The 14,096-nt window shown below is 40.1% G+C and overlaps 2 protein-coding genes across 3 annotated transcripts; both read left to right on the top strand.

Annotated features, from left to right (window-relative positions):
- The first annotated feature begins 81 nt into the window (after nt 1-81).
- On the top strand, nt 82-4,183 carry si:ch211-12e13.12 (paralemmin-2). The gene is made up of 2 exons (XM_047592870.1): nt 82-533; nt 3,045-4,183. Exon 2 carries the CDS (start codon nt 3,053-3,055, stop codon nt 3,731-3,733), a length of 681 nt encoding a protein of 226 aa, XP_047448826.1. The 5' UTR covers nt 82-533; nt 3,045-3,052; the 3' UTR covers nt 3,734-4,183.
- Nucleotides 4,184-5,082: 899 nt separating this feature from the next.
- On the top strand, nt 5,083-14,068 carry susd1 (sushi domain containing 1). 2 transcript variants are annotated; one of them, XM_047592867.1, is made up of 19 exons: nt 5,083-5,392; nt 5,525-5,668; nt 6,776-6,931; nt 7,166-7,318; nt 7,537-7,716; nt 8,369-8,548; nt 8,698-8,877; nt 9,988-10,167; nt 10,258-10,437; nt 10,600-10,779; nt 11,040-11,219; nt 11,517-11,681; nt 11,859-11,953; nt 12,042-12,228; nt 12,386-12,479; nt 12,892-13,147; nt 13,226-13,265; nt 13,399-13,492; nt 13,644-14,068. In XM_047592867.1, the coding sequence occupies exons 1-19, from the start codon at nt 5,338-5,340 to the stop codon at nt 13,660-13,662; spliced, it is 2,718 nt and encodes a 905-aa protein (XP_047448823.1). In that variant the 5' UTR covers nt 5,083-5,337; the 3' UTR covers nt 13,663-14,068. The 2 variants fall into 2 exon arrangements, with proteins under 2 accessions (XP_047448823.1, XP_047448825.1); XM_047592869.1 differs by lacking the exons at nt 8,369-8,548; nt 8,698-8,877 and having other exon boundaries at nt 5,085-5,392.
- The last annotated feature ends 28 nt before the right edge of the window (nt 14,069-14,096 follow it).

A 14,096-nucleotide genomic window follows, 5' to 3' on the forward strand; every position in this document is an offset into this window, starting at 1 on the left:
ATTGGAAAGAAGGGAAAGGGAAGTAAAATCGTCTCAAAAAGCTGTAAATGTGTATACTTGTTAATTATGGATGTTGAGTGGCTGGTATGCCAGTGTCACATTTGGTGGCATTTGCCATTTCCTCTCCACAAAATGTGAAAAGTATTTCTTTAATTAATTTATGCAGGAATAAATATGAAAGAAATTATTCTCCCAAAAGCGAATGTCGGCCACAGTTTGTTTGCAGGCGTACAAACTGTACGAATGTGAAGTTCAGCAAACATCAAATTAACAACACATAAAAGCCTTTCTGATTCTACTGGAGTCGGTAGAGCTTCGTGTGACCGGCTCCCTGCACACACTGTGAGCAGTTGTCGTTGAGGGGAGGGTGTGTGTGAAGAGTCGGTGATTGTAGACGTCCACCCAGAGGAGTGATCAGTTTCAGCAGCTGTGCAGCAGATCAGGAGGAAGAGAGCACGCCGTGTCATCCCCTCTCTGCCATGTGATTTTCATTACTGGAACTTTGAGGAGAGTTCAACAGTGAAAGGCTTCAGGTACAGGCGCTTTTTAACTATTTGGAATTTAAGCGGATTTTTGTGAATATGTCTTTATATGTTTCTGTTAAATGTATTGAGCTGTGACCTAATAGTAGTTAGTGTATAGAACGCTGCTGCGATGTCACCTGAGCTGTGTCGAGACAGATTTAAAAGCATTTATAAGAGAAGCTACTTAAACAGATTGTTTTCTTATTCTCTCTTCAACACTAGAGAAGTCAAATATAATTGTAGTAAATGATAAAAAAAAAAAAAAATAGTGTCTAATTTCTTGTTGCAGCGCCACTGAACGTCTTCACGTACATTTTCAGCAACATTCATATATAATGCAATTATAATGCAACGAGTGTGTTTAAATCGTATCTATTTTTCATCTCCTCTTGCCCAGCCGCCACCACAACAAGCCAGAATGGAGCATCCTGGCGCTCCCTCGAACATGTACATTGATGTTATTATTCATTTATAGAGCCCCGATTCTGTCAAGCGTACGAGTCAGTCAAGTGTAAGAAGGTCAGTTTGTTAAGCTCCTGTACAGACGATAGGGCATTTAGCATGTGGCAACTGGAAACACACCCCTCGAAGAAGTCTGTACGTGTTTGATTTGTCCCAAATCAGTTTTACTTTTTCTTTTTAAAGTGGACGCGACTGTGTAACATTACAGACATGAGTCTTCCTGTTAGTCAGATTTAGACAGATTTGTGAGATGCAGCACCTAAATGTTACCTCGGAGGAATGCATTCATCACCTCATCTGAAATGTGTCTTTGTGGGGGGATGGTGTGTTTTAAAGGAAAGAGACACACACTCTCTGGTTAGAGCACTTTATTTATCTGTCTTCGTCTTCAAAGAGCTGATCCTCGGGGAATTCAGGTTATTTTTTGCTTCTTTTAAAGTACCAGCTTCATTTATTTATTCAGAGAGGCCAAAACTAAATGACAGCTTGTTCTCTCTTACTGGCCGACTGTTGTCCATGAACAACTCCTCTGCATTTACTCTTACATGCCCCACTTACACAATAGATATGGATAAATTAAAGTAAAAAGAAGTGAATGGATGCAAAATGACAACAAAAGTAGAATGAAGCCTTCTAATTTCTTTTTTTGGCTACCTGGCAACGTTTCTTGTCACAAGTTTTCCTTTTACCAGTGAATCGTCTTAACATTTAAACTACTGGCACCTTTTTTTTTGTTTTTCCAACTGTCTTGTTGATTTCTCCTCATGAGTTGAGTTGTGTGTAAAACTTCTGCTCAGTCATTCATCTTCCAGTTAAAACTATAATATTTCTAGTGTTGAGCCTTCAGTTTCCAAAGGCTCCAAAGGCTTGTGCTGTTTTAGTAAGTTGTGAATGTACGGCAACACAAATACCCAGAACTTAACAGCAGGTGGCAGCAATGTGCCAAAAATTGCACCTATTTCCCTCAGGTTGTTCATAAAACGTTTTGTAAAAGGATATTTTACTAAATGTAAATATTTTTATTATATACGTGTACGTCTTTGCAGTGAAACTAATTTTTGGAGGTGTCATTATGCTATCATGTTACTGGTCGGACACATCTGAGATCAAATTGGACTGTATGTAGAATAGAATAGAATAGAATAGAATAGAATAGAATAGAATAGAATAGAATAGAATGCCCTTTATTGTCATTATACAGTTTATGAGGAGACTGGAGAGCTTCTCCTTATCAGTGCAAAAGCTCAAGTATAAACAAAATAGTGCAAAATAAGTATTATTTACAAGAGATTTACAAGAGAAAGTTATAATACAAAAAATATTGAAAATATATATATAAAAACATATTTGTGTAGAAGAAGCGGTAAGAATGTCGACATGTAGTGCACATGGTTAAAAACAGATGGCAGCTGTAGTAAGAAGTATGTTATTACACATCCTATATTATGTTGACGCATTTAGATTATAGCTTGTGAGAGTTCAGGGTGGTGATGACTCTCAGAAGATAACGTTTTTTCAGTCCGTTTGTCTGCGTCCTGATGCATCTGTAGCGCCTCCTAGAGGGCAACAGCTCAAACAGCTGAGGGTGCAAACTCTCCTTGTTGATGTTGACAGTGGATCTCCATGAGGGAGGGGAGAGGGCAGCCAACAATCCTCTGGTTTAGGATCAAAAACATAAAACGAATTTCCATCAAACAAATGTGTTGCTAACAGGGAAATAATTTGCACAACATTCAAAAAAGCCTCAGCCGAAGAAATCTTCATGCCAACGTAGAGAGGCTGCCAGAAATACACTATTCAGATATGTAGACTGGTGTGCGTTGCTGTATTTTTGCCATTCAGTCATTTTAACAAGCGGTTTTATTTAATGTATTTAATGTAAAGACTATACTATTACATTATTTTGTTAATATTAAATAGAAACCAGAAAAATAGCTGGTAAGTAATTTCACTTTTCTATTTCCATTTGAAATAGCTTGATCCTGTCTTTAGAATAGTTTCAGTTTCAAACCTCTAAGGTCAAGAATTAACCTCCAGTTTTTTTTTGTTTTCTCCCAGGGAAACACATGAAGAAGCAAAGGAAAGGCGACACCACCAGCGTCCTGCTCTCATCCCCAACTGAGCGCAGCAACATGCAGGTTTACCATGACCTGCAGAAGGTGGCCTTTAAGATGCATTCTGGGAACGGTCACGCTGTAGAAAATGGCTCACACGCCAGGAGAGACCAGCCCCCCAGCAGAGACGGTACAGTCCAGATGTCTCCTGCTTCAGATATCGTCTCCAACAGCCAGGAACAAAAGTACAGCATAAAAGACGAGGCTGTTCACAGGAACTCCACGTGGACGATGGATTCAAGCAGCCAGGCCTTCTCTGGGCACGAGGACCTCTCCACCGACCCACACGAGAGCCTGACAGAGACTTCAACTTTGACCTTTGTGGACGCCCACACTCTGGAGGAATCAGCGGAGAACCACAGTCTCCACGGAGTGGAGATGGTTTACCTGAAGGAGTTTGTGCTGATAGATGATGATGATGATGGGGACATGTCGCTGAGAGAGAAAACAGTGACAGACTTGTCCGTCATGGATGGGAAAGCTGCCGACCTGGTGCGTGGGAGGCTGCTGTCCACCTCCAGTTGCTCAGTGTCAGAGTGTAAAGAGGAAGCGGCATCTCCTGAAGCACCTCCACCTGAGGACGCTGAGACTGCTCACGAAAAGAAGCGCTGCTGTTTCTGCATCCTGTTATGACCCTGCAGGACGTCACAGGTTTGAAACCATGTCTAAGATCTGGACTGTGACTCCACCTCTGTTCTCTGAACTAAATCATGGTAAGAAAAGAGGAAAAACTTTCTTTTTTTTAATTATTGTTATTATTAAATCAAATCAGCCAGCAAAAATAACCTCAAACCTCAGCCTGTGTGCTCTCATGTATTTCAATAAAATTACCTCTTCATTATGGATATGAAATGTTGGGTATGTATGCTGAGAGGTGTTATGCTTTTAGTTTGATTTACATTTTAGATAATCAAGTTTAACACATATTTATAAAGTCCATTGTGTTTTTTTTAATACTAAAAAAAAAAATGCATGTTTCCGTATCCTTTTGACTGCAAACTGTGACAAACTTTGTGATAACTATACAGAAGGCCTTGAAAGATCAGGTGCTAACATCAAATAAAGAAAACTTCAGTAATAAAAGTCATGTGTCTAGTGAGATATTTTCACCGTTTGTGGAATACATTTATACAGCTATCTGAGTCTGGGTTGCACTGTTTGAAGCGGACAATCGACACCACGTGACAGTAAATAAATAAATACCACAAAAGAAAAATATCCCACTGGTTAAACGGTCCCAACTTACCACTGAGCACAATTATTGTTGGAGTAACTTTTTTTTTCTTTTTAATCCATATAATGTCCTGTTCTAGATCTAGGCTCACACAAAAGCCATGCTGTTCAGTCTGTTCTTGGGTTTGGACCTTAATGTACAGTTTATTTTTTGGGGGCCATCTTTTCTGAGGAAGAGTTAATCGGTCCAGGCCAGCAGACAGCGGCGTGAGGCGCTAGCTTACTGGTTTGAGTGACAGCAAAACCCCAGTTAGGACCCTGCTGGGCCCAGAGATATGAAGTCACCAGACTTATCTCCCACTCCCACAGCACACCAGCTAACACCCCCCAGCACCCACTACAGACCCTGTGGTGGGCCAAGAAAGGATGTTGGTTTCATTAACTTAAAATACAAGCTACACCTGGGTTTAATGCGGCATCAGTGAACATAGGGTGTGACATTCATGAACATTCATGAACCTTTTGATCCACAGCAGTCAGTCACTCATGAAGATTAAGTTGTGTGATTCCATTAGAGAGCTGTATTTATTCATAGACCCACACCAAACACACCAAACTCTATTTCTTTTGAAAAATGACATTATGATGAAGGTCCACAGTTATGTGTTATTAAATGACATTTGTAAGAGGGAATCCGACAGGTTCGTTAGGCTAAATATAGCCGTTATCAGCCAGAACAGCATGCATGTGCAGTTCACCACACTGACCGTATCATCAGCAAGTGGGAATAGTAACTGAATGTGCCAGAGAATGACAGATGAAGCCACAAAACCACCAGCTGTGAGGAGACCATTGAGAAAAGGAGTCATTTCAGTGTGTGACCTCAGCTCACCCACACACAGCAGCGTCTCTGTGCTGGTTATCAAATACGCTCAGCGTCGTAATGGTCTGCAAGAAGGAAGTACAAAAATAATAATTAAAAAAAAAAAAAAAAAAAACGAAGATGGGGATGAGGAGGCTGGAGCATCTGGTGAAGTAAAGAGAACAACAACCTCTTGAGGACAATGGAGGACAGAAACAGAACAATGGTTGTGTTGTTTTTGGTCTTTGTATGTGCAGGTAAGAATACTGGTTAGAATTTATACCATTATTACAATTTGTAAATTTAACATCTTCACCGTGTATTATGTAAATGACATTTAAAGAACAGTAGAACAACAAAACTTGTGGGTGACCTTAATATCTTCTAAGGTTTGTCGGCAGAGGGCCAAACTGTGCAGGATGTGTGTCAAACCTGCCACGCTAACGCCACGTGTGACGACAAGTCAGATGGCTCTGGAAAAGTTTGTAACTGCAAGTATGGCTTTGTTGGAAATGGAAGAAGCTTCTGTCAAGGTAGGAAAAAACTTACGATACATGATGAGTCCGTTTATCTATCAGAACTAACGACAGTTTAAATTGTTGAATTAAAAGTTTAAAAGGGGAGTCAATCCTTTATGATTCCTGATATTCATTAATTGTGACCCTTAAAGCCTCTCTAGATTATATTTTTGTATTCAATGTTAAATCAAACTGACTGTGTGACATGACTGAATGTGCTCGTAGACTGTATATAAAGATGGACAACATGACTTATTGGGCACGGTATTATTGATACCGTAGCTCAGTCCATATCCTGATTTTTTGCCACACTTTGGCAAAGTAGGAGGATGTGGAGACATGGCATCCATATTTATATACAGTCTAAAGGTATCCCTCAAGAGAACTATCCATGTTCCTGAGCTCTACAGAGTTTTTAGTGACTTTCAGCTCATTGTGTCAGTTTCTCTAGCCACAGTTTATTGTTTTGTACCCTCCCATCATCTCATCAGGTCGTTGACCACCGCATGGGGTGCTGTGTAGTAAAATGGTTCAACAAATCCACAGTTTGGCACCTGAATAGCTCCTAACAATAGACAAAGACAGCTAGTGACTGTACAGCAGAGCATTTAGCATCCGAAAATATCAAGGAAAAATGTGACTGCTGACAATACTAAAAGGTGAACACTGCGTTATATACATCTGTGGCACAATTACAACCAACACAGATAAAAAATTGCTAACACATTTGACATACCAATTTAATAAGGTGATAATGTGTTATTATCTGCTCCTCAAAGGGCCAAAAGAAGAACATGACTGGTGGCAATGCTATCAGGTTGTAACTGGGCACAGCAGTGGTTTGTCCTAAATGCTAGCAAATTTTAGCAAGTTAGCATGCTAACATAAGCACAAAACACAAACTGTAGCTAAGGCTGACAGGTCCAAACAAAAGTACTGAACAAAGAAAACATATAGCGATCACTGCTGTTGCTGCAATCCATGAGTGTGTTTACCACATTTTGTGTTTGTGTAAAAAACCGTTATCTTGAAGTCAAAAATATCCACCGCATGGTATCATACTAAGTTCCAATAGACTGACTTCATTTCAAGTATTTGATGATTTTCTGGTGTTTTTTCCAGACAAAGATGAATGTCAAATTGGATCCAGTAAGATCTGTGGGCAGCACACCACGTGCCACAACACATATGGCAGCTACTACTGTACCTGCTTGAATGGCTACAGACCTTCTAACAACATGGCTGTCTTTATCCCAAATGATGGAACCCACTGCCGGGGTGAGTTTAGGCCAGACCTTTTTAAAGTAAGATGTTAAAAACACAGATTTCAAATGGAAAAATTAAAGAAAAAACAAGTTTAGGTCTGTACGTCTGTATTTTAGACTACACAGTCAGTCAGTGCAGAGTGGAGACAGATTCCCCTGGCTGATAGGACACACTGTAGTCGTGATTGTTCTCATGCCACCTGCTCATTTACCTTCACGCTCATGTCATTTGTCTTTTGTTGTGCAGACATTGACGAGTGTGGGATTACAGGGCTCTGTGGAGTTGGGGGTCAGTGCAGAAATCTTGAGGGCAGTTATGAATGCAGGTGCCAGGTGGGATACCGAGTCCACAATGGAGTTGAGCCCTTTCAACCAACAAGAGACAATGTTTCTTGCAAAGGTAAAGCTGCATTGACAGGATGCTGTATCTACTGGTAAATTACATGTGCCCCCTTTTTGGAATGAATATCAATGTGCTACTATTAATTGCTATTAATAAGGCTATTAATATATGTGACCTTCAATTCTGTCTGGTCAGATCATCCGGTTATGCAAGATCTCAGTCAGTTTGAGAAAAGCTGGATCTAAACATGAGTCTTGTGCTCCTGTCCCTCTTAGTGGTTGACTGTGGCCAGCCTGTCTTAGAGGAGGACACGGTGCTTCACTCAAACACCGGAACCACATATGGCAGCTTGGCTACATTTGTCTGCGAGGAAGGCTTTGTCTGGAGGAGGGGAGACAACAGCTCTGTTTGTGGAGCGGACGGTCTGTGGAGAAAACCTACCATGGTCTGTGAAGGTAACAAATGTCTCTTGTGCTCTGCACAGTCATAATGTTTAAACTTTTTTTTTTTTTTTAGAGCTGCACCATTTAGTATTTTTATATTGAAACTTGAAAAAATCCAGTGTGGAAATTGAATCCCAAGGGCAGGCAGTCATTAGTTTTAGGCATGCGACACACCAAGCAGACGGTCTGCTGTTTTCCATCGGTGAAAGGACAGAAACGGTGGGACTGTTTCCAGTCCGACTTCACCGATCAGATGAGTAGTAGCATTTTTTGCCATGTGTTCAAGTTCAATTTTTTGGTCCAGGTTAAGTTAGTGTGATTACAGTGTGAGCATTTACAATCTAAGGCTGCATGTTTATTGGTCTTTAAATGAATGTTGCTCTGTATGTAATACGTATCTGTCTGTTCTCATTTCTACAAGGAACAAAAAGTATATTATTGTACTACGCAGTTGTCAGCACCTGTATATAAAGATCAAGCCTAATGAGTGCTTTCAAACCTTAAGAAGGGTGATGATAAACGCTGATGGATGCTTATGCGTGTTATACCGACATACCAAGAGTTACTAACCAGTTTCAGAAGCACAGAAGCAGACTGATGAGAGTTCCTGGAGATTTCCTAGTAAAAACTGTTTCATGCAGCATGTCACTGCTTTGACTCTCAGAGGTCGACTGTGGCTCGCCTCCTGTCCTCGCTCACTCTCACGTGCTGTGGAATAAGAGCACGAGGATGGGCACTGAGGTGATTTATCAGTGTATCCATGGATATCATAATGTTGGGAAAGGAAATGTGTCTGTCTGTACTGCATCTGGACACTGGGACACATCGTCTGTGCTCTGCCAAGGTACATTCACTGTTTAATCAGATCATTGTTGAAGTAATTTATCCTTCTCAGGGCTGAACACAGATGTGTGGTGTTGTCTTGCTTGTCTTTATGCACTTGAATACAGTGTGTTTAAATCATATTGTTATGGCGGATGTTATTGATTGTAGAGATCTTGTGTGGAAATCCTCCTTTAATTGAATCCACTGGGCTGAAGTGGAATAAAAAGTCAACCCCAGGCAGCACTGTGCTCTATTTCTGTAAAGAGGGCTTTTATTACAATGGAGGACAAAATGTATCCATCTGTGATGAAAGCGGTCAGTGGACAACCCCAACTCTGTCATGTGAAGGTAATGCATTCATTTAACAAAGTAATACATAATATTCTTTTAAAATCTAAGAAGACAGGGAATTAGTTCTTGTAAAAAAGTAGTGTTTTCACTGACCAAACAGTCAGCACTTTTCCACTCTAGCTGCATTTAAATGGAGTCTGGTTTATCATATTAATGAGGACAGTTCATGTGAATGGCGCCCTCTTGTGGTATTCACAACCTTATAAGAGGAACATTTTCAATAGGGTTCGAGATGAGGAGTTGTGACATATTTGCTGGCTTTTTCAGAAATTACATGGTGAATTGTGAAATGATTTCTAACACCCTCGCCCTTTCATCGATTTACTGTCGATGTTAACACTTGATCGTCTGACCCAGGCATTTCGTTTATGCGGCGTGCCAATCACCCCTGAAACATGCCTCTCTCTGAGCCCAGATAGCTACTAAATAATGAAATTAACTTCATTTTCTTCTGGAAAGAACGTACTGTGTTAGAATTTGATGGGAGAAGTTGGCTTCTTTTCAATAGAAATCTCACAGTGGCAAAAAATGGAAAGAGTACCAATAACTGCAGTTCCAGAAATGACCACTTGAGGCTGGCTCAAACAGTGAGGCAATCGCTAATGACCTCCATGTTAAAACACCCATAATAACGTCAGAAAAAAACACCTTTACATGGTACACAGTTATGGTCTATGTACATTCACATCTATATAACCGTACAGGGAAGAGTTTTTATATAATATATAATAAATATACGGTAATTAAATATGCAGACACTGTATGTAGTCCTCGCACATGTTGCTGGTTGTCTATCTCTGTGTCCCCTGCCCAACTCAGCTCCGCACATCTTCCACCTCTGCTCATTTGTGAATTAGTCGGTAGACTAGATTCTGCCAAGACAGTAAGAGTTAGAGCCTCTTACGGGTGTTATTACACTTTAATGTATTGGCCTCAATTTTGAGTTGTAGTCGTTTCCATTTAATTACCCCACTATCCTGATCCTAAAGTCTTTTCTCAAAGACTTTGTGTTAGAATTAAAATTCTATTTAATGTGCTATGGGCTTGTGATGTCTTGTGTTTTTAATATTTTTGGAATTAACTCATTAACCTTCCTTCCTTTCTCAGAGATATTATGTGGGGATCCTCCTGTTCTGCCCCACACTGGGCAAATGTGGAACGGCAGCTCCACTCCTGGAAGCACGATGACATATTTCTGTAATATAGGATTTTATCACAGTGAGGGAAACAATGTGTCAGTGTGCACAATGAATGGTTACTGGACAAAGGCAGACATCTCATGCGAAGGTAATGTCATGGCCCAAAATGTTGTCAGCTGGTTTTTCCTGACATTCCAGAGATGAATGACACCTTTTTTTGTGATTTCCATCTCTGTAGAGGTTGACTGTGGGGAGCCACTACCCATCCCTCACTCAGTCATGCTGTGGGATAGAGTCTCCACTGTGGGCTCTCGGGTTGTTTATAAGTGTAATCCTGGATATCACAGTGTAAGAGGAAAGAATGTATCAGTTTGTAATGCTGGTGGAGAATGGGACGGAGCTTCTCTGCTCTGTCAAGGTGAAATGACTCATCTGTACATGGGTGCACTGAGTTATCTGTCCACTAAAAGTCATTTTTAACCAGTTTAAAACATGTTTCATGATAATTGTGCCACTAATCATTTTTTCTTGCTCACCAAGTACGTCTGATATTTCTGTCTTCTGATTTTTTTTGTTATAGAAATTAACTGTCAGGAGCCAGTTTTTAAACCCAATGCTAAAGTGCTCTGGAACGGCACATCTCACATTGGTAGTGTGGTGTATTACCAGTGTGAGGAGGGATATTACACCAAGAGCCTGAGAAACTACTCAGTATGTGGAGAGAACGGACTGTGGGAGGATATTGATCTGTGGTGTCAAGGTGCAATGTCTGATGACCACAACATTGATACTAATTGTTTTAAATTGTTCTGTTGGCAGCATGAAACTTAATAAGTAACAGAGAGATATTATTTATAATTTGCCCATGAGACACATATATGACATAACACATATAAAGGGTTTGCTAATTGTTCTCCTAATTTTTCATGTTGTTCAGCTGTTGTCACTGATGACTGGATTTCGCTGCTTCTTTACATGTCTTTATACCCACAGTCTGAGCTAATTCATGTCTGTGTTCAGAAATAACCTGCGGCCGCCCTCTAACAGTACCTCACACTAACCTACTGTGGGATGGTACCAGCACACCGGGCAGCGTTGTGCTGTATGAGTGTATGAACGGATTTTACCAGGAGAGTGGAAATAATATGTCAACATGTTCACAATCTGGAAAGTGGGGGAATGTATCTATAAGGTGCAAAGGTAGAGTAACAGTCTCTGGTCATGCACATCTGTTCAGCTGTTGGGTCTTCATTATTTTTGACATGCTGAGGAATCTTCTACATACTCTGTGGTTGGTTGGGGTTACAACTGCAACAGGTCGCAACGGTCACTGGAAAGCACAAGGGTGCACGTGAAAGCTGCGCTGAAACCTACAGAGTTTGATATTGTGATTTTTAGGTGTTCTTCAGATCCAAGCTGGAAACAAATTGCTTATTTATGTGGGGTGAGAGATTTGTTTTTTATTCAATCAGTCATCAAGAGCAATTGTGTTTGCAGCTAAATGTGGCCCGGTTCCCTTCCTTGCCAACTCGGATGTGGTGTGGCATAATAGAAGTGTTGTGATCCATCGCTGTGCGGCAGGATATCACAGCTGGAGGGGCAGCAATGTCTCTGTGTGCGGCGCCTCTGGGCAGTGGCAGAAATCTACTCTGAGATGCATAGGTGAGCGCAAACGTAGTAGGTAAACATGACAGAACATTACCTTAGTTAAACCCACAAAATAAGAGGTTATCCTGCTGCTTGGCGTCCTTCGGGGTATGGCCTTATTTGTGATGATGTTTGGTGATTTGTAATAATCATCATTAAGGTTTATCACTGTTTTCTTTCAAACTCACACAGAAATCAAACCGCCTATCAATCACCTGCTTATCTTTAATGAAATGTGTCTGAGTTGGAGAGCAGAAAAGTATGATGAGGATACAGAAGTTTACACGGTAAGACAATTTGTCATCTGCTTTCTTCCACTGGCAGGAATTGGCAGGAATTTGCAGCCTTTTGACACTTTTGGCTCAATCATTCCAGGTGACTTACACCGGATCCAGAGACTACCAGCGATCCTTTCATGATAAAAAGACACAGGTTCTGAGCTCCACGGCCGACCAGCTTGAACTCTGTCTCAACCTGCTTCCAGTCACAAACTACACCATTACCATCAATGCAACAACTGCTCAGTTCAGAGCGACCATCACCACTAACACCAGTTTACCAGGTACCACCAACTCTGCTGTAGCATGATTTAAATAACCCCTCCGTCTATGTTAATGCTTTCCTGAAAATCGTCTTTAATGTATATGATTATATTTTATTTACGTTCTTTATACTTAGTGAGCAATGCACACTTAGTACAGTATATTGATATTTAACAGCACCTCCAGTTCCGGTTGTCTACTACAGAGAATTTGAGACTCCTTTACCCACATTGAAGCTACACAGATCACCCAACACTCTGGACCCAATAAGGTAACAGTCATGATGGAAGGCTCCTTGTTTGTTTGTTTTTTGTTGTTCTTTTTGTTATTGTTGTTGATATTTTAATTTTTTTTGTTGTTGTTGTTTGTCGGTTTTATATAGCAATCCTGAATTATATAAAGTGTACATACATTACACAAATATGCAAATATGTAGGTGACAAGCTACTATCCTAATTATTTATTGTTTCATTTGCTCTACATGATGAATAAGTCATTTGTCTGTCTGTGCATGTGTGGGTGTGTGTCTGTGTCGGAGGAGGGGGTTGGGGGTACATGTGGGATTATTGTATCCAGCACTGTGTTCTCCTTTTTGTATGAAAAGTGCTTTACAAATAAAGTCTGATTGATTGATTGATTAAGTCAAAATTCTTCTAATTTTTTTTTCCCCCTTAATTTGACAGCTTGTACCAAGTGTTTGTGGTTCCTTTGGAGGGGATCATGATGTTTGACTGTTCGTCTCCTGTGAGCTCAGACCCCTCAAACAAAATAAAGTTTCCAGTGGAGTACATCACAGCGCAGATAGATGCCCAGAGTGTTGGAACAGAAATTATTTTTACTGTAGGGGATGGAGCCTTTTACGGGGGCTTTTATAATGTACCACTGAAGCGAGGCAAGAACTATTACATCATCTTGCGAGCTGTCAGTCAGTGGAAAACGGTGGGTGCAACTATTTTACAGTACATGCCTGGAAAACTGGCATACTTTTATCTGAATATTGAAAAATTTCTTTTATAGGATTTAAAGAGTTCCTGTGTCGTGTGGGCTAAAGTCGGAGGTAACTCATCCTGCGGTGTAATCTGTACAAACTATTCTACCTAATGTTACAACGTCGTGAAATAGCAAAATAATTTCAGAAACAAGCACGTGTTGGAAGTCACTTTACTCACAGATACTTCTCCCTGTTCCAGGTACATCATATGTTCTGAAGGTTTCAGCGCTTTCTGCTGCTGCAACAATAGGACTGGTTGCCTTGGCTATTTTGGGAGGATACCATTTCGTCTGGTATGGAACATCATACACACTTCATGATCCACCTTGTTAATGCTATTTTATGTGTCCAATAACTCCCATCTATCTGAACATTCACTGATGCCTACTACAGGTAAAATGTATTTGAATAGAATTTAATGACCCTTTTACTTCTGTTTTCCAGGTTCATCAAGAAGACATGACAAAGTGCAGATGTTTTCTGTAATGTCATTTAAAGATAAAATTACAGTACTGCCTTCCAATATGTACATTTGTAAATAATTTGTAATAATAATAATCATTAATACATGTAATAACTATAACAAATGTATGTTTATGTAGTTAGCATTCTGTACTTATTTTGCCTATGTTGTTTTCTATTTTATATTATTAGGTAATACTTACATTTTGTTTTTATTTTAGCATTCTTTTTACTTATGTTTTTTAAGACTGCTTATATGTGCAGCTAAGCTACTGTGACCAAGCAATTTCACTTGCAAATTATTAAAGTCTGTCTAAATCTAAGTTTTGTGTGAACCTAGTCACGTGAGTTTGACCTGTGCAAAACCCACAGAGATTCATAATAAACACCAGTTCTAAAGAAGTGAATCATGGATTACGTTGAAACATCTTCAGG

The sequence above is a fragment of the Mugil cephalus genome, chromosome 8 (assembly GCF_022458985.1).
Source record: "Mugil cephalus isolate CIBA_MC_2020 chromosome 8, CIBA_Mcephalus_1.1, whole genome shotgun sequence".
Taxonomy (NCBI): Eukaryota; Metazoa; Chordata; class Actinopteri; order Mugiliformes; family Mugilidae; genus Mugil; species Mugil cephalus.